The following is a 19,697-nucleotide window of genomic DNA, read 5'->3' as shown; positions in this document are numbered from 1 at the left end:
AACTATTCTCTGTGTAAAACATTTATGATACTTGAATGTTTTGTTCAGCACCATAATCTTCATAATGAACACCACTTTATGACTTTTGAAGTAAACTGCTCACATTATACTTTAAAGGAAGTACACGGCGGTCACATGACTGTGAGTACCAACACAACAAGGCTGTGAAAGTCCTTTACATCTTATGTTAAACACAGACCGTGTTTCAGATATCTAACATGTGGAGTTGGAGATGAGGGAAGCTGCAGTAATCTATAGGCTACAGATTCTGGTGTTTGTGCCCTCCATCCATCACCCAGGTCCCGAACCGACCCCAATCAACTCAAATGTAGACTTATTGTCTGCATTGAATGCAATTTCTTTAATTATTCTTCATGTTGTATTAACATTGGGGGGAAATTAAGTCTGGGGGTCCTCCTGCAGGACATTTACAGTGTCAAACTTCACTGCCTGCATTGTGATGAATTTGTACACATCAGCTTATGGTGGCAATGTCTTTACATATGTTAAGGAAAACAAGGCAGGTGCCAATTCCAATGGTATATGTGAAGATTCTCAATCATCCAGGTCATGATCATATTTAAGCTTTAGGTCACTAGACTTGCTTTAGGTTTGGAAGGTGAAACGTCTCTTGATTCCTCAGAGAGTCTACTGAAGAAGACTCTTGTATGAGAGGAGAAATGTCTTCAAAACCCTAAAACAAGTCCAGTTGCCTACGATAAAGCATTTGCAGATAATGTGGTATAACATAGTTAGTCATTCTAATAATAAATAAATCAAAATCTTTTAACCAACCAACAGTCCTGATTATAATTACCAAATATTCATTTGATCCCCCCTCAAATCAGCTGCAATAACCCCCATTGTCAAGAAGCCTGGTGTTGACCCCAGCAACTTCAACAACCTCCCCCCAATCTCTAACCTCCCCTTCTTTTCAATAATTCTTGAAAAAACAGTTGCCACTCAGATTCATGATCATCTCTCCCACAATAGTCTCTATGAACAATTCCAATCTGGTCTCCGTCCCCTTCATAGCACTGAAACAGCTCTTATTAAAATAACCAATGACCTCCTTATGGCTTCAGACTCTGGACCTCTCACAATTTTCATTCTCCTGGACCTGAGTGCGGCGTTTGACACTATCTCCCACACCATCCTCATCAACTGCCTAGCCTCTCTTGGACTATCTGATACACCCCTGGACTGGTTTACATCATATCTCTCAGGCCATACTCAGTTTGTTCAACTTAAATCATTCAGATCCCACTCCTCCCCCCTCTCCTCTGGTGTTCCCCAAGGTTCTGTCCTTGGACCCCTTTTGTTCATCATCTACCTCCTCACCCTTGGCCATATTTTCCGTCAATATAACATTCAGTTCCATTGCTATGCAGACAGGGGTGGATTGGCCATAAATGGTGACATACCCGTGGCAGAGCTGACGAGGGAGTTGTGGGCGTATTCCACCCATGGAAGATGAGTGGACCAGGAGGCAGGGTGACTGGCGGAGACGCAGCGCAGGGCAGCCTCCAGGTCTTGGTTAGCCCGCTCCGTCTGTCCGTTGGACTGGGGATGGTATCCGGATGAGAGGCTGACCGATGCCCCGATCGCCGAGCAGAACGCCCTCCAGACCTGAGAGATGAATTGTGGGCCGCGGTCCGACACGATGTCCAGGGGGAGACCATGAAGCCTGAAGACATTGTGTACCAGGTGGTTGGCCGTCTCCAAGGCTGAGGGGAGCTTAGGTAGGGGGACATAGTGGACAGCCTTTGAGAACCGGTCCACAATGGTGAGGATGACCGTATGTCCCTCCGAGGGTGGCAGTCCAGTGACGAAGTCCACGGCGATGTGCGACCAGGGTCGATGGGGAATGGGCAGAGGTCGTAACAGGCCGGCTGGAGCACGGTGGGACGCTTTGCTGCGGGAACAGACGGAGCAGGCCGAGACGAACTCCTTGGTGTCAGCGTATATTGAGGGCCACCAGAACCGCTGACGAACGAAACCCGGATGACAAGCCAACCTCGATGAATGCCCCCATTGAAGGACCATAGACCTGGAGGGATCCGGAACAAACATCCGGTCGGGTGGACAGCCGTCCGGTGGAGGATGGGTGCGCTGCGCCTCCTTGACCGTGCGTTCGACCTCCCATCTGGCGGCAGCAACCACACACTCGGGGGAAATGATGTGCTCATCAGTGTCTGGCTCATCCGTAGGAGAGAACTGGCGGGAGAGAGCGTCGGGCTTGGTGTTTCTCGAACCAGGTCGGTAGGTGAGGGTGAAACAGAAACAGAGCCCATCGAGCCTGGCGGGAGTTCAGACGTTTGGCTGAGCGGAGGTAGGTAAGGTTGCGATGGTCGGTCCAAACGAGGAAAGGGACAGCCGCTCCCTCCAGCCAGTGTCTCCATTCTTGCAGGGCGAGGACGACGGTTAACAGCTCCCGATTCCCCACGTCATAGTTCCCCTCCGCCTGGGAGAGACGGCGAGAGAAGAAAGCGCAGGGGTGGAGCTTCTGGTCCGACGGGGATCTCTAGGACAGCACCGCCCCCACACTGGTGTCCGAGGCGTCCACCTCCACCAAGTATTGGAGATCCAGGTTCGGATGGACCAGGACTGGAGCCGTTGAGAACCGCCCCTTCAGTTTGGCGAACGCCGTCTCTGCATCCGATGACCAGGTGTATGGGAGCTTGGAGGAGGTGGGGCGGGTGAGTGGAACCGCCACCCGGCTGTAGTCCTGGATGAAGCGGCGATAGAAGTTGGCGAAACCCAAGAAGCGCTGGAGCTGTTTCCGGTTCTCAGGAATGGGCCAGTCCATCACCGCACGCACTTTAGCAGGGTCAGCTCTCACCTGCCCCCGCTCGATGATGAATCCCAGGAACTGCACCGAGGTAGCGTGGAACTGGCACTTCTCCGCCTTGACAAAGAGCTTGTTCTCCAGGAGCCTCTGTAGGACGGTCCGGACATGCTGAAGATGCTCCTCGGGGGAACGAGAAAAAATGAGAATGTCATCGAGGTAGACAAAAACAAAACGATTCAGCATGTCACGGAGCACGTCATTCACCAACGCCTGGAAAACAGCAGGAGCGTTAGTGAGACCAAATGGCATGACTTGGTACTCGAAGTGCCCTAGGTGGGTGTTGAAAGCCGTCTTCCACTCATCCTTCTCCCGGATGCGCAGCAGATGGTAAGCGCTGCGCAGGTCTAGCTTGGAGAAGATGGTGGCCTGGTGGAGGGGACCGAAAGCAGAGTCAATTAAAGGTAATGGATACTTGTTTTTGATAGTGATGTTGTTCAAACCCCTGTAATCTATACAGGGGCGAAGTGTACCATCCTTCTTGGATACGAAGAAGAACCCTGCTCCCACCGGTGAGGATGATGGGCGGATGAACCCTGCGGTGAGGGCGTCCCGGATGTACTCCTCCATGGCCTCACGCTCCGGCCGGGAGAGGTTGTAGAGGCGGCTAGACGGGAGCGTAGCACCGGGTAGTAGGTCGATGGTGCAGTCGTAAGGGCGGTGAGGTGGTAGGGACTGAGCCCGGTCCTTACTGAAAACCTCCGCCAGGTCGTGATAGGCAGAGGGGACGGCGGCGAGGTCTACCGGTGCAGGAGGAGCTGGGGACACAGGAGCACCGGGGGGAACAGCCGAGTGGAGACAGTTGGAGTGGCAGTGTATGCTCCAGCTGCTAATCCGTGCCGAAGACCAGTCAATGTGTGGGTTGTGAAGTTTGAGCCAGGGAAGACCGAGGACCACGGGAGACTGGGGTGAGGGGAGGATGAACAGTTGGATTCTCTCGCTGTGGTTGCCAGACAGGAGGAGTGTGAGGGGGGTGAGTGACCCTGGCTAAGACCCGGCCATCCAGGGCGAAAACCTCCTTTGGAACCGGAAGAGGGAGTGTGGGGATGTGAGCCCGGTCTACCGTGCCCGCGTCGATGAAGTTCTCGTCCGAGCCCGAGTCCACCAGTACCGACAGGGATAGGGGCTGCTGAGACCAGGTAAGGGTTCCTTGGAGTTGGAGCTAATCTCCCTAATGGCTAGGGAGATTAGCTCCTCCAGGGAGGAAGTTTCATCACGGGCGGCTAGCTCGTCCTGGATGTTATCCGCTAACCCCCTTAAAAACACCCCCTGAAGTGCGACTTCGTCCCACCCTGTCTCCGCGGCCAAGATCCTAAAATCAATGGCGTAATTAGCGACTGAACTAGACCCCTGAAGTAAAGCTAAAAGTCGGCTAGCCGTCTCCCTGCCCTGAACAGGTTGATCAAAGATTTTAACAAGTTCTGCAGAAAACAGAAAAAAACAACTAAGGAAAGGGGCCTGGGACTTGGAGGTGGCTACCGCCCATTAGGACGCTCTACCCTCTAACAGGCTGAGAACAAAAGCAATCTTAGCACGATCGCAGGAATAAGTACTAGGTTGTTGGTCAAAAACTAGTGAGCACTGGTGGAGGAATCTACTGCACTGGCCTAACTCACCCGAATATCTAGCTGGGATGGGGATGAACGGCTCACGGGAAGAGGGGGAACTATTTCCTGGAGCCGCGGGTGGTGGTGATGGATTTGCCGGTGGTGGGTTAGGTCCAGTAGTGGTGTTTGTCAGCGGGTTGCTGACTTGGTCCAAGCGGGTGCCCAGCTGGGTGATGTGGACGGTGAGTCCTCGAAGCGCCTCCATGACCTCGTGGAGCGCCTGCTCATGGTGACCCACCATGACTCCTTGAGCTGACAAGGCGTGGCGGAGGTGCTCGGTCTCAGCCGGGTCCATTTGGCCAGATTATTCTGTTGTGTTTTGAACCGTGACAATAGTAGTGTTATTAAGGGTTTGTGTGATTATATGTACAGTACATCAACGGGCCAAGTTGGCACAGTATCTGCGCGCAGATTGTGGTGGGCCAGTCTGGACCAAAAAGTCCAGGGCTGAATTTTTGTCCCAGTCCAGGCCTGTATGCAGATGACCCCCAGCTCTACCTGTCCACCAAACCTACCACGTCCCTCCCTCCTACCTCCCTATCAAACTGTCTTCAGGAAATCAGAACCTGGTTCACCCAAAACCTTCTCAAACTCAACAGTGATAAAACTAAACTTCTCCTTATTGGCACCAAATCCACCCTATCCAAAATAAATCCCCATCACCATCAACAATTCATCTGTGTCATCCTGGATAGCACGCTATCTTTCCAGTCCCACATCAATAACGTCACCAGGTCAGCATATTTCCATTTACGTAACATCTCCCACTTGCGTCCATCCCTCTCCCCCGACAGTGCTGATATTCTTGTTCACACCCTAGTCACATCCTGTCTGGACTATTGCAACTCACTCCTCTATGGCTTACCCCAGGGCCGGCCTGTGGCATAGGCCGTATAGGCGCCACGCCAGTGCCACAAATGGTAAAAAAAAATAAAAAACAAACAAACAAAAAAAAGTTGGTACCATTACAAGAAATAATCCCACGTTAATTAAAATGTAAAGCAACGCCTATTTAATAGAAATAATATTTGTTACAACATTACATTAAATAGCTAACGTTAGTTGACTGTTTTAACGTCAGTTAATATTGTGGAGTTGTTATGGAAAGTTATAATGTAACGTTTTTTTACATTAACGTAATTACAGTACTCCCACCTTACATTCCTCAGGGACATTTGTATTAGATCTTTTAAGCAGGTGTTTACATTTGTTTACATTTTTATTGCCTTCTGGTTAGCTAACGTTTGCCCTGCTGGTAATAGTCACTTTTCCACCCCTTTATATATTATAGTTGTAAGCCTAGTTGTTAAAGTGCACATCATTAATGTTAATTAAGCAATATCACATGAGAGAGAATGCTGTTTTGAATATGAGCACTGCTGTGATTCGGTCAAAGATAATCATAAATAACATAACATTCTCATATATATTACTGCTACTTTGCATTCTGCTATTCAGCATTTCACTGTAATGATGACAATAAATTGAATCTAATCTAATTTGCATATCACTTAACATCATATATCTCTTTGGTTTTTCATTTATATTATATCATTTCATTTTTATTCCTGGAATCATATGTTTTTATTATTAGACTGTAATACTCACATTAGTCACATACTCCTCTCTTCAGATGCGCTGTTGAAGTTTCTAAATCCCACCCCTGGGCCATCTACCACATCTACCACTGCTGCCTCTACCTCAGCAGCACAACCCACCAGTGATGCAGCATCAGCAGCACAACCCAGCCATGATGCAGCAGCATCAAGCGGTCTTCCTGTTGCCCCCACCTTTAATATCTTGTTTTGTGCAGTGCCTTATTTATATAGTATTTTTAATTTATTTTATGCAACTTGTTGACACGTTTTATTTTGTGTTTAGTTAGATCTTATACTTAAGGCTATTTATGAATGTATGTAAAAATTATTGTATTTCATATATGCATTTTATTTTTTGTAATAATTTATTTATTCATAATTTTGTATCTTTTTAACTATTCTGATTGTGAATTTGCTTTCTTTAAGTAAAAAAAAGGTCAAAGATAAAGCTATTCGGTTTCTTGTGAGTATATACACTACACTGCCGATGCAAGGGGGGCGCCACCTAAAATCTTGCCTAGGGCTCCAGATTGGTTAGGGCTGGGCCTGGCTTACCCGACAAACTCATCCATAAACTTCAACTGGTGCAGAACTCTGCCGCCCGTATCATTACCAGAACCCCCTCCAGCAGTCACACCTGTCCTACAGCAACTTCACTGGCTCCCCTTCAAATACCGCATCATCTATAAGATCCTCCTCCTAACTTTCAAGGCCATCAATAATCTTGCCCCTCAGTATCTCACAGAGCTTCGGAGCCGATCCCAGCTGTCATTGGGCGAAGGCAGGGTACACTCTGGACAGACATCCATTCACGCTCACATTCACACCTACGGGCAATTTAGAGTCATCAATCAACCTATCCCCATCCTGCATGTCTTTGGACTGTGGGAGGAAGCCGGAGAACCCGGAGAGAACCCACACTTACACGGGGAGAACATGCAAACTCCACACAGAAGGAGCCCGGGCCGACCCAGGAATCGAACCCGGGATCCTTTCGCTGTGAGGCGACAGTGCTTATTATTATTATTATTATTATTATTATTATTATTATTATTATTATTATTATTATTATTATTATTATTTTATTTTATTTATAGAATGTTAACCCTTTAAATGCCGGTTCTTGTAAGACTGAGAGGGGCTTTGATGTCACCTTTAGAGTGTCAATTTTCCTCTATAATACAATTCGAATTTCATTCCATATTTTTTTCAATATTTAAATTATATTCGAATATTTAATGCTCAAATCCAGCCTATTATTAATATTAACCCTCTATTGCATGATATATGAAATAATAGAGAAAAAAATATTTCCACACATTTTATTACCTGCCATAGAGCACATTGAACAATTCAACACATAATTTAGACAAATTATAATAATAGGGGGTAGATTTAGGTATGTTACTTTGGAGCAACAACATGCAACAATGGGAATAAATACAAAAAGTGCAGTCTATTTAAAATATTTCTCTTTATTTCATAACAAAACACATTTTATGAAAGATCTTCAACATCATCTTAATTTAAAAGACACATTTGTGCTGAAAAAGTAATACATTTACAACCAGATTTTAGTGGGGTTTGTTACCTAGACGCAACAATGCGCAACAAAGGTGTATTATTTTTATGCACTCATTCTCATTCAATTTTCATGTTAAGAAATCAAAAACGGGAGAGAAAACTAATTTGTGTTTTCATGCACTTGACCTTGATTATGCCATTGCATCCAGGATATTTACACCTCCCTCTGTTTTCACTGTAGACAGACCCGTGGTCTATGCGGTCCAAGCAGACTGGGGCCGGTCCACTGTCACTGAAAAGGATAATTACACAATTATCATATGTATCTAGGAATATTAGTGGCAGATTGAACATTTGACTGACACACACACACACACACACACACACACCATGTGCACGCATGCACACACATGCACATCTGAGCTTACAAAGCTATAAATTCTAGGCTATGCCTATGAATACTCATAGCTAAACTGTCATCATAAATATTGTTATTAAGTATTTTAAAATAAAAAACAAGGCACTAACTGACAAATACTTTAATAATTCTTGGTATCCTGCCATCTGTGTGAAATGTTATATTGCTATTAGTATTGCTTACTAGCATAAAAACAGGGAATCCTCATTCCACTGTTGCATATTGTTGCTTTGAGGCAACATAGCTAGTTTACCCCTTTACAAAAGAAATATTCAATGAAAACATAATGAACAGAGTAAAATTAAATCAGAACTTACCCAAAATTGTGAAAATATTTTTTATTTCATGGAAATCCTCAGGAAAATGTCACTTTTTCAAAGTTTTGTGGAGCTGAAAAAACACTGCTGCCGCATGTGAGTGCAGGTGAGGAAAAGAGTTTGTCAAATACAAACAGACTTGGCTTTTTATACTTCCTCCTGATGAAAATGAGCATTTTTTATTGGTAGATGACTTTTTATGCCTGAGATAATGAGGGAAAATGGGTATGTTACCCTGAAGCAACACCATGCAATAGAGGGTTAACTACACTACCCGAGGAGGTCACAAGGGGGGATGTTATCTCTGCTGTGTCATGGTCTACTCTAATCCTTCATCCTTTTAGTAGCCCTGCGATAAACTGGTGACGTGTCCGGCCTGTGCCCTGCCTTCACCCAGACACTGGGCGACAGTACCGCCCCCAAACACCAGGGGCGGGGTTCCGTCTGCTGCCCTCAACTTCCCTTCTCGGTACACGTCATGCAAACAGCAAGTTTAACCTTCTGCGCATGCGCTCCTCCAGCTCCTCCTTCAAGATCCACGGTTCGAAGAACACCACAGAACGGTAAGTCTGCTCCTCTATTCCCTTCTCTATTGTTTCTATTTAGACGTGTAACGTGTGTGAGCCGCGGATACAGAAACGTGAACGGACGTGTCACGTTGTGTAAGGTAAACGCGGTTTCTGGTGTGAACGTCAACTGTCACAGGACGCTAACGTGAACCTCGGCTCTGTCTCGGCTTGTACACGTAAGCGTCTGGATCGACCAGTGTTCATGACTTGGGCTTTAACGGGCCTCAAATATGTCCTGCTTTACTTCATCCTTTCTGGACTAATCTGAACTTCCTCTAGAGAAGCTCTGACGTAATGGTTTATACACGAGGCTTCGATGAAACGGTCCCTGTAGCTAACTGTTAGCACGTTTAAATGGACCGTAAACATGCGTTAGTTAGCGTATGAAACTGCCGGCTGCCGTTAACTTGTTCGCTACACCAGATAGAAGCTGGACATACGGCCTTTGGAGCAGGTCTGCAGTGACCCCGGTACCCACATACTTCTGACCCTGTACCCCCATCTCTCCAGTTTCCTTTACAGATGATGAAGATGCTGCCCGTGCTTCTGGTCCTGGCCCTGACTGGTCTGGGTTCAGGGGAAGAGGGGGCCCGTCTGCTGGCCTCCAAGTCACTGCTGAACCGCTACGCTGTGGAGGGCCGAGACCTGACCCTGCAGTACAACATCTACAACGTCGGCTCCAGGTGAGGACGACACACTCTCCTGCAGCTGCTAGAAACCTGCTCACGAGCTCCTTAGTAAGAGTAGTTTGACTTGATTAGATATTAAAGACCAATTCAAAGTGAAACCATGAAAGGCTTTTAGATGTGATTTAGGTCTCTAAAAACGCGGACGGAATCGCGGAATCTGACAATGAAAATGGAATCAACGGTAAAGCGCGGATGTTCATGGAATTTCTCAAAATCTGGCTCTAAAAATGTTTGCTCTAACATTATAAGTGTTTGTCACCACACCTATTCTGAAAGAAAATAGAAAAAACACGTTGTCGAGAGTCTCTACTGTGTTTTAGTGTAGTTAACGGCACACCGCTTCACCCAGCCTTTCTGTCTGTTCTGAAAAGGTTAGTGGTATATTGTGACTCCTCCATAAATGATTGCACATACACTTACATATGTATGCACACGTATGTGTATGGTCTCAGAATGACAAGGAATTAGAATTAGGACTACTAGAATGTTTCCTCAGTAAATGTCTTAATTTTGATTCATCAACCACCTGATTAGACACCATTTGATGAAAAAACAAAAAACATACAGTCTCTGGTTTCTCCACATAGTCTGGTCTGGTCTCTGGACTAATGTGAGCTACTATCTAGACCTCTGGGGGACCACAGACGGTCTCTGGTTTCTCCACATAGTCTGGTCTGGTCTCTGGACTAACGTGCGCTACTATCTAGACCTCTGGGGGACCAAAGACAGTTTCTGGCTCCTCCACGTAGTCTGGTCTGATCTCTGGACTAATGTGAGCTACTATTGTAGACCTCTGGGGGACCACAGACACAGGAGGACAGTATTTGGTTCCTCCATTTCTGATTCAGCAACATCAGGACGACATGGGCTCATTTTCCCATTAATGCATACAATTATAATTTTTTATAACATTAGTAGGAAAAATGTAATTTGCTCTCTCAGTTTCACAGCAGCATGCAGATATTGTTATAATAACCTCCAGGAACATTGGCTGTGTCCGAAATCACTCCCTACTCCCTATATAGTGCACTATATAGGGAGTTTGCCGTTTTGTAGAGGTGTCCGAATGTGTAGTGAGCATTACTATTGCCTATATAGTGCACTCAAAGTTTCCCACAATGCATCGTGGAAAGTAGTGTACAGCGAGAGTCTACAGGAGAGAGAGCAGGAAAAAGCGGCAAAAATATGAATAATCGTATATTTATAAATGTTAATATTTAATAAACGTATTACAGAGAAGAACAAGACAACACAAACGGCCAAAGTGTGATGTTTTTCTTTATTTACTTAAAAAAACAAAACGCGATATATATATATATATATATATATATATATATATATATATATATATATATATTAATTATAGACAATGGATGGATGGATATATATTAATTATTTATATGGCTGGCCGGCGAGAGGCGGCAGGGGGGTCTTCGTACGTCAAAAACCGTCACTCACCACTCAAAGCACAGCGCCGTATGACAGTCTGAAAACTATAAAGATGCGGAGATGAGGGACATATTGTGGTGAGCGATCGCCGAGGAGTTTGGGATCGGGGACGGACTGTAGTCTGTTCAGGTCAGGTGGATCGTGGAGATGTGGGGTGCCGGTAGTGCTGCAACCTGGTCCTGAAGTCCACCTGGACCCGATTGGGACCGTTGAAAATAAAATAGCAGTGAGGACGATGTAGTGATCGTCTCATTACTGAAAAAAGATGAAAACTGTTGGCTGTTTTTTTTGGGGGGTTTTTTTCAATAAATGCGACGGCCACGGAATCCCCCTCCTACTGGAGGACTCGTTCTTTCCGTTTTGTTAATTTTTGCAACTAATATGTATTAAACTAATTATCCTGGTAATTTATCTGCGTGTGAGTGTGTGAGACTTAAGCCGTCGGTGGAATCTGACACGTATTAATTCTGCATCAGGAACGACGTCATCAACAGCGCTGAAAGAAATCCCCCGAGTAGTGTCCGAAAGTGTTTTTTCATTTTGCCTTTGAGTCCAGTATAGTGCCCTACATAGAACTCCCCTATATAGGGAGTAGGGAATGATTTCGGACACAGCCATGGTCTTCAACCTTGTGTTCCTCTCTCTCTCTCTCTCTCTCTCTCTCTCTCTCTCTCTCTCTCTCTCTCTCTCTCTCTCTCTATTATTATATAAAGGTTTCATTCCAGGAATAATGAGCTAATGAGATGTGACTAAGTAGGAAATATGAAGAGTGTTTCACAGTGAGGACCAGCAGGACAGCCCTCTACTTTAAAACATTTGAAAGAGCTTTGCAATGAATTCCTCAGGTGTTGGATTCCAACACGCCTACGTGTACACTGTGGGCATCGTGTAATTGCTTTAGGTTGCAGTGTTTCCCCTACCATTGTACAGGCCTGGCGGGCCGCCAGGCCAAGGAGACCTGCCGCCAGGCCAAAAAAAAAAAATCAATACACCAAAAATAAGAAATCAATTCATTCATAAATCAATAATCATTTACATTAGGAGCGCCTCCGCGCAGCACAGTAGACTTGCTCCGCAAGACGCGCGGCCGCAACAATCCACGCCGTGCGCTCCCGCTACGTTCTTCTTCGTGTACTTTACGCGCTTGATGTTGTTCTGATGCCGCTCTGCCTCGTTAAACCACCACGATGTCGCTTTCTACTTTGAAAACACGGAAAGTTTACATTGTATTTTGATAAGCTGTTGCACTCTTCAGACTCGTGGTGTGAGCGGGACCGGACCGGTACCGGGACCGGACCCGGAACCGGACTGGTGCATTTATAAGAAAAATGCCGCTGTGTGTCTCCGTCCAAAATCCGCTTTCCTCACGCTGCCTGCTCGCACAGATCCGCTCGTGCGCACATTCGCTGATGCAGGTCGAGTGTTGTCGAGAAATATATGCAGAGACGGCGCTCCTTAAAAACAACATCAAGCCATGCGTGTGAAGTATTAGGACGTGATGACGTATGTACAGCCGGCTAACGGGCCAAAGCCCGTTTGGGCTGGAGCCGAGGCACGCTACTGATCGCGCCCTTAGGCAGCCTATGTTAATAAAATAAGGATTGTTTTTGATAAGCTGTGAAACTCTGAGTTAACCTATTTCTACCTGAATTTCTATGAACTATTAGGCTGTTGAGTAAACCTATAACTTATATTTTACTTGATAAAATAAGACAATATATGCACTCATATGTCGTTGTAGTGTTTTACAGTATCTGTAGCTATTATTAATGTTATGCTCCTCAGTTTCCAGACATATTTTTCCGGCCCATAATTTTGCATCATTTCCATCAACTGGTACCTCAATAAGTCACTCTCTCCTTGAATCCTTGAAAACCTTGAATACACTCTGGTTGAACAAAAATGTTGAATGCAAATATAATAATTGCAGAATTGCAGACTGCTTGCTGTGCCACCTGACTTAATCCAACTGCACCAATACACCATCCCACACATAGTCTGTTTAGGGTTTTTTCGGTTGGTACCACCGGGCCTGAAAAAAATTCTAGGGGAAACACTGGGTTGGATGACTACATGTTTATTGCATGAAATATTCATGCTGGATTTTTCTGAATTTGTCAACATTGTTAATCTTTCTTTTTCTTTCTGGAAACTCTAGTTGACCTTGATCCAACTGTAGATATAGAGGTCAAAAGATGATGCCTTTGACTATATTCATGCATGGTAACCGTTAGCTACACAGGTGTGCTGTTGTCTCAGTAAGTGTCCTCTCTGTCCATCTCTACAGTGCTGCTCTGGACGTGGAGCTGTCCGATGATTCTTTTCCTCCTGAAGACTTTGGGATCGTCTCCGGAATGTTGAACGTCAAATGGGACAGGATCGCACCGTATCCTTGAATGTGTGAATGCTCCTCTCAGCCTGCAGCTGTTCGTGCTGCTGGAGGGAGTCAGTAAGGCCCTGTGTCCACCAGTCACACGTCTTCAGCCTCCACCTTTTTTTGTGCGGCCGCAACTTTTCAGAAAATTGTCACTGTAGAAAATGGAGGATAAGCTTGTTTGTTTGATTGTCCTGAGGTTTAGTGGGAGCAGCTCGGCAGGCCGACGTGATGGTGTTTTTACCAGCGTCCACGTTGGCTCTTCTGACACGTCCACTTCTCTAACATTACAGCTCTCAGGCTGAGGTGCCAAGTTCATCATCCAAAGGATGAAGCAGCATCCTCCTGTTGGTTGAAAAACAATGTCAAACTAATAGATAATACAAGCAAAGGGGTGTTGCTAGTCTATCATACAACAGTGTTTAGAGGGCAGATAATTTGTTGAGATACTGTTGTCATAGAAACATTTAAAAAAGCACTTGGAGTGATGCTGTGTGGACACAGGACCTGATAGAGGAAGATGATCAAACACACCTCTGTATCTCCAGTGTATATACTGTATCTCCCAACTCATGATCCGAGAAGAACTTTCACTTTCACTTTAACCCCCCTGAGCTGCCCTCATCAGAAAATGTCAACATAGCTGCTAAATAGAAGTCGTCAACAAGGAAAACACAGGGAAGGAATCCTTTTCTCTTAGTACTTGAAGTCTATGACTTTTAATACAGTTTTGGATGTCAAAACTTTTAGATGGATCATTGGTTTCATGTCCTCACTGCTTTAAAAAAAATGATGCTACATGCTATCAAGTCTGAGATAACAATAACACTAGGGCCATGTGGTCATATTTAAATCATTTATTTCAAATGTCAAAATAAGTTATTTCACCAGTCAACTGGGAATTAAAAGAAGAGCCAATAGTTGTCAGAAACCACTTGATCCACGTCCAGAGTCCTGTACTATGAAGCAGGATTTGAGGTCAGCGAGATAATTTCAGGGTTAACTCTGTTTTCAGTCCTCCGATGGTGGTTCGCTCCTCAACAGGTAGATCACCATGGCAACTGATGCACCCAACCTTCTCTGGAACAGGTTATGTTCGAAGAAACCGTTTAAAGTATTTAATGCAGAAAGCAGAGCATCACTGACTGAATGTAAATGAATAGACCTATAATATCACTGACCAACGACAGCCAATATATCTGACTGTAATTAGCTACATGTGTGTATTATATGAAATTCACATGTTACTTATATGTATTTTTTGAGATATTTGATCTTCCCCGGCGATGTAAATCAGTATATGCTCGTCATATATTCAAATCATATATTCTCTTCTGAGTGTCATCTTCCTCAGGTGTGCATGGGTCAGCTGAATCGTTGAGATCCGATGCAAATTCCCCACTTTTATGTGAATGCTCTCACAGCCAGACTGATAAACCCTGATTGAGTTAATTACTCAGTAGTTTAGTGTGATCACAGTTCGGATTAGTTTAACCTGATAACCACAAGATATCCTGGGCATATTGGACTCCCCTCAGAGTGCAGGCCTCAGGTCTCTGTGTGGTACAGATATAATCAGCCTGATCAATCCCCTCAGGGTGTGCTTATTGTCTATAATGATGAAGCAAAGCCTGATCCACATTTTGGCAAATTCCATATTGTTAAGCAGCTGATTCCATGTGTATCATGTGGTTTAGATTCCCTCTGCTTTCTGCATCTGGTTAATCATACATCTTATACTCGAATGCAGCAAAGCCTACAAACTAGTCTTGGATGGGTTCATCACTCTGACCCACCGCTGAGGATTTTACAGCACTTTCCATTTTTTTGAAGGTTGAAATTGAAAGAAGTGGTGGCTTCTCTGTCTGGTAGCAGCTTGTTAACTTGCTGTTACAATTGACAAACGGGTGACGGTGAGCAACATGTGATGGCTGAACAGAAACGTGGTGTGTGAGAGGCATGAGACCGGTTTGATGGTTCAGTTGGACTTGCATGTCTCTGATCCAACTCCTCCATGTCTAAAGCGACCGTGTGCTCTTTTTCCATTGGTTTCTTTGTGTTGTTGAACTTGTTTCCTTTAACTCGACCTCGCAGAGCCAGTAATGTGTCTCACACTGTGGTGCTGCGCCCCCTGAAGGCCGGTTACTTCAACTTCACCTCTGCCTCTGTCAGCTACGTTGCCCAGGAGGGAGGACAAGTCGTGGTAAACCAGCCGGTCCTGTTGATTTGATCAGAGCACTTACAGTGTTTACAGTAGTGAACTGAAGTGTGTCTCTTATTCTGCAGGTCGGCTACACCAGTGCCCCGGGACAGGGAGGCATCCTGGCTCAGAGGGAGTTTGACCGCCGCTTCTCTCCACACTATGTAAGTGTCTTTGCCTCTAACTCGCTGACTCACCTGCACCTCTAACCTCTGACTCACCTGCACCTCTAACCTCTAACTCACCTGCACCTCAACCTCTAACTCACCTGCACCTCTAACCTCTGACTCACCTGCACCTCAACCTCTGACTCACCTGCACCTCTAACCTCTGACTCACCTGCACCTCTAACCTCTAACTCACCTGCACCTCAACCTCTAACTCACCTGCACCTCTAACCTCTGACTCACCTGCACCTCTAACCTCTGACTCACCTGCACCTCTAACTCACCTGCACCTCAACCTCTAACTCACCTGCACCTCTAACCTCTGACTCACCTGCACCTCTAACCTCTGACTCACCTGCACCTCTAACCTCTAACTCACCTGCACCTCTAACCTCTGACTCACCTGCACCTCTAACCTCTAACTCACCTGCACCTCAACCTCTAACTCACCTGCACCTCTAACCTCTGACTCACCTGCACCTCTAACCTCTGACTCACCTGCACCTCTAACCTCTGACTCACCTGCACCTCAACCTCTAACTCACCTGCACCTCTAACCTCTAACTCACCTGCACCTCTAACCTCTGACTCACCTGCACCTCAACCTCTAACTCACCTGCACCTCTAACCTCTGACTCACCTGCACCTCTAACCTCTGACTCACCTGCACCTCTAACCTCTGACTCACCTGCACCTCTAACCTCTAACTCACCTGCACCTCTAACCTCTGACTCACCTGCACCTCTAACCTCTGACTCACCTGCACCTCTAACCTCTGACTCACCTGCACCTCTAACCTCTGACTCACCTGCACCTCTAACCTCTGACTCACCTGCACCTCTAACCTCTAACTCACCTGCACCTCTAACCTCTGACTCACCTGCACCTCTAACCTCTGACTCACCTGCACCTCTAACCTCTGACTCACCTGCACCTCTAACCTCTGACTCACCTGCACCTCTAACCTCTAACTCACCTGCACCTCTAACCTCTGACTCACCTGCGCTGCTCTATACATTACTTAACATGGTAACGCCCCAACGGTATTCTATCATTATTCTGAGTGTTATTTTTGTTACCATGCTCTTATTTACTCTTCCCTGGTTGGTAGATTTGTTTGTCATAGTATTAAACACCTGTTGGAACGGAAGAGATGGAAAACAACACCCAATAAGTTGATCATGATGAATTTCCATTTTGGAGATAATCATGAATATTGTCACAAGTGACTTCAACTTCTAGTTCAGGGTCCTAGAGAAGTTTAAAATACAGGACGTATCATGTAATAAAAACACACTCACAAAATGTTGACATTGAGTTTTAAATGTACCCTTCATGTATTCAGACTTCACTGCGATGATTTCTTTTGTTTCGTAACAAAAAGGAATTCCAGTATGATTGTAGTGCCATTTGTATGATTTTTCATCATATTTTGATGAGAGACTATCATAATTATGTTGTCCAGGATAATCTTGATGTGACGGCTCTAAACGATAGTTCTAACATTAGAACGCTGACTGAAGTGTGACTGTTCTCCTCTTCACACGTTCACACTGGTCACATTAAAATGAACGTGTCTGTCCTCCTCAAGCTGGACTGGGCTGCGTTCGGCGTAATGACTCTGCCTTCCATCGGCATCCCTCTGCTCCTCTGGTACTCCAGCAAGAGGAAGTATGACTCACCGAAGGCCAAGAAGAACTGAGAAGGACCCGGGGGACAGCTTATGACCCATATTGGGGTTGAAAGTGGAAAGAAGAGTACAGAGACCAAGAAACATGATTGTGATTTGATGTGATTAAGACAACTTTGAAACAGGAAGTAATATGAACAATTCCTGTTGTCATCCGGCTGCTGGCCATTCCTTCAGATGAGTTCATGTGACATAACAGTTACAATAACAGTTACAATATCACTTACTACTGTAAGGACTGCAGGTCCTAGTTGTTTTGTAATCGTACATATTGAACTGAAATCCCATTTGAAGTTTAACGCCAGTTGTTGTTGAACCTTGAAATAAATCAAAGTGGTTTTCTAAAGCTTTCGCTGATTTCACAGGATTCACAGGGTTTTTATTGCATGTACATGGAATCACGTGTCGGCATCAGACATCAGCCTCTGCTCCTGAACCGTAAAGCCGATGCGGAATGGTCCGATTTAGAGACCAATAGATCAGGAAGCAGGAATGCTGCCAACATGAGGCTTTACAAACGGATGGGTGACGTCACCATGGCAACGTCCACTTCTTGTATACGGTCTCTGGTCCATATGAAGGCAGGTCATTCAAATGCAGTATTCAACACATCACTTGGCATTAGCTCCTGGAAACACACAGGCAGCACTGTGACTATAGATGTTCTTTATTAAATACATATCGGTGACAGTCCATTACATTGTAGTGAGTCCAGGCCTTGTTTCAGTCAGCTGCAGCTTGTGTCAGTGACTGATGGCACTCATGTGGCTCGGCTTCCTCCCGGTCTATAGACCCTTTAACGGAAGTATGACAACAGCTTAGCAAGCAAGATATGTCACATTAACCACCAAAGAGTTGAATGAAACTGAACAAATAGAGGTTCCCATAGGTGAGTGGATAGAATAAGTTAATATTTACTTTCCACAATGACGTCTGTTTATTATGCATCAGTGGTTGTAGAGAACGTCAGACACCAGGGGCCGTTTCACAAAGCAGGTTCAACAAACTCTGAACTTAACCCTGAACTCTGAGTTGACCAACTCTGAGATGGGCAACTCTTGAGTTTTCGGTTTCAGAACAGCGGTTGTGAATTAGTTCAGTCAATTCTGAGTGTAATATTCCATGCTATGCTTTTATTCTGAAACTCCAGTACGGAGTAGAATGTTACAAATGTATGTCCATGGTTACTGTTGCCAGAGAGACGGGGAAAATAAAAGAGTAGCGGAGCTACAGACAGCTACAGAGTTACGGTGCTGGTATCCGGTTTGTCGTACAGGATAGATTATTAACAGTGTGAGTAGTCTATCACAACATGGTGTCAGAGATTAGTCGCTAGACTACGGACCCGCCGCGTAAAAAAAAAGAAAAAAAAAAGAGAAAGGAAGACGTGAAAAGTGTCGGTGAAAGTGCGTCGCTGAAAAGAAAAAAACAACGGTAAGAAGAAATGGAAGCCTTCGGTGTTCCTACTCCCAAAATGGATTGGGACTCAACCAATTTACCGGATGGATGGCGGAGATTTCGACAACACGTCGAGCTCATGTTTACCGGACCACTTAAAGCAAAGTCAGAAGAGGAGAAATGTAGCTTTCTTCTGCTGTGGATCGGTGATAAAGGACGCGACATCAGCAACACTTGGACACTTAAGGCTTGATTATGCTTCCGCGTAGTGATAACGCAACGGCAACGCAACGGCCACGCAGTTGCTTGGAGACAGTGATGGTTCTGCGTTGGGTTTACGTGTCGAAATGCAATTCAAAGCCACACCGGTAAAGGGCGCTATGGTTTTTGTAAAGACTGACCGACCGACTGAGACTCTTGGCGTATATCGTCGTAGCCTCGTTATAGCGTATTTGTTTACTTTCCGGCTTTAAACGTCCACAATTTTTCAGAACTTGGTGTTTTATTTCTTTGTGCAAAAGCAAGAAGGTGCAAACAATAAAACGAGGTGAAAACAATCAAAGTAGCCTTTTAAAAGTTTAAATGGCGGTGTTTATGAGTGGAAACCGGATAGCGGTCTCCAGCGGATGTAGTTAGCGGACCAATCACAGCCAAAGCCGCTGCGTTGGCGTTGCGTCGCCTCGACGCGCGTCGAGGATTTTTGGGAGGCACACGTCAGGCCCTTGCGTTGACGTAAGGGGGGTCCGCAAGGACGTAAGGGGTCCGCAAGCTCCCTTGCGTTGTGTCGACGCGGAAGCATAATCCAGCCTTAACGGCTGACGAGGCGAAGACGTTAAAGACGTAGCCTAC

The 19,697-nt window shown here is 45.4% G+C and overlaps 1 protein-coding gene and 1 long non-coding RNA gene across 3 annotated transcripts in view; one reads left to right on the top strand and one right to left on the bottom strand.

Moving 5' to 3' along the window:
• Positions 1–19,697, bottom strand: part of LOC311027570 — a 244,942-nt gene that overhangs the window by 215,874 nt on the left and 9,371 nt on the right. The window lies entirely within an intron of this gene.
• ssr2 (signal sequence receptor, beta) lies at positions 8,759–17,796 on the top strand. 2 transcript variants are annotated; one of them, XM_084031628.1, is made up of 6 exons: positions 8,759–8,875; positions 9,392–9,564; positions 13,307–13,405; positions 15,488–15,596; positions 15,680–15,757; positions 17,352–17,796. In XM_084031628.1, the coding sequence occupies exons 2-6, from the start codon at positions 9,404–9,406 to the stop codon at positions 17,460–17,462; spliced, it is 558 nt and encodes a 185-aa protein (XP_083887754.1). In that variant the 5' UTR covers positions 8,759–8,875; positions 9,392–9,403; the 3' UTR covers positions 17,463–17,796. The 2 variants fall into 2 exon arrangements, with proteins under 2 accessions (XP_083887754.1, XP_083887753.1); XM_084031627.1 differs by having other exon boundaries at positions 8,818–8,875; positions 9,404–9,564.

Source organism: Eutrigla gurnardus, assembly GCF_963514095.1.
Source record: "Eutrigla gurnardus genome assembly, chromosome: 17".
Lineage (NCBI taxonomy): Eukaryota > Metazoa > Chordata > Actinopteri > Perciformes > Triglidae > Eutrigla > Eutrigla gurnardus.
The sequence above is the reverse complement of the archived record's forward strand: the minus strand, read 5'-3'. Positions and strand labels throughout refer to the sequence as shown.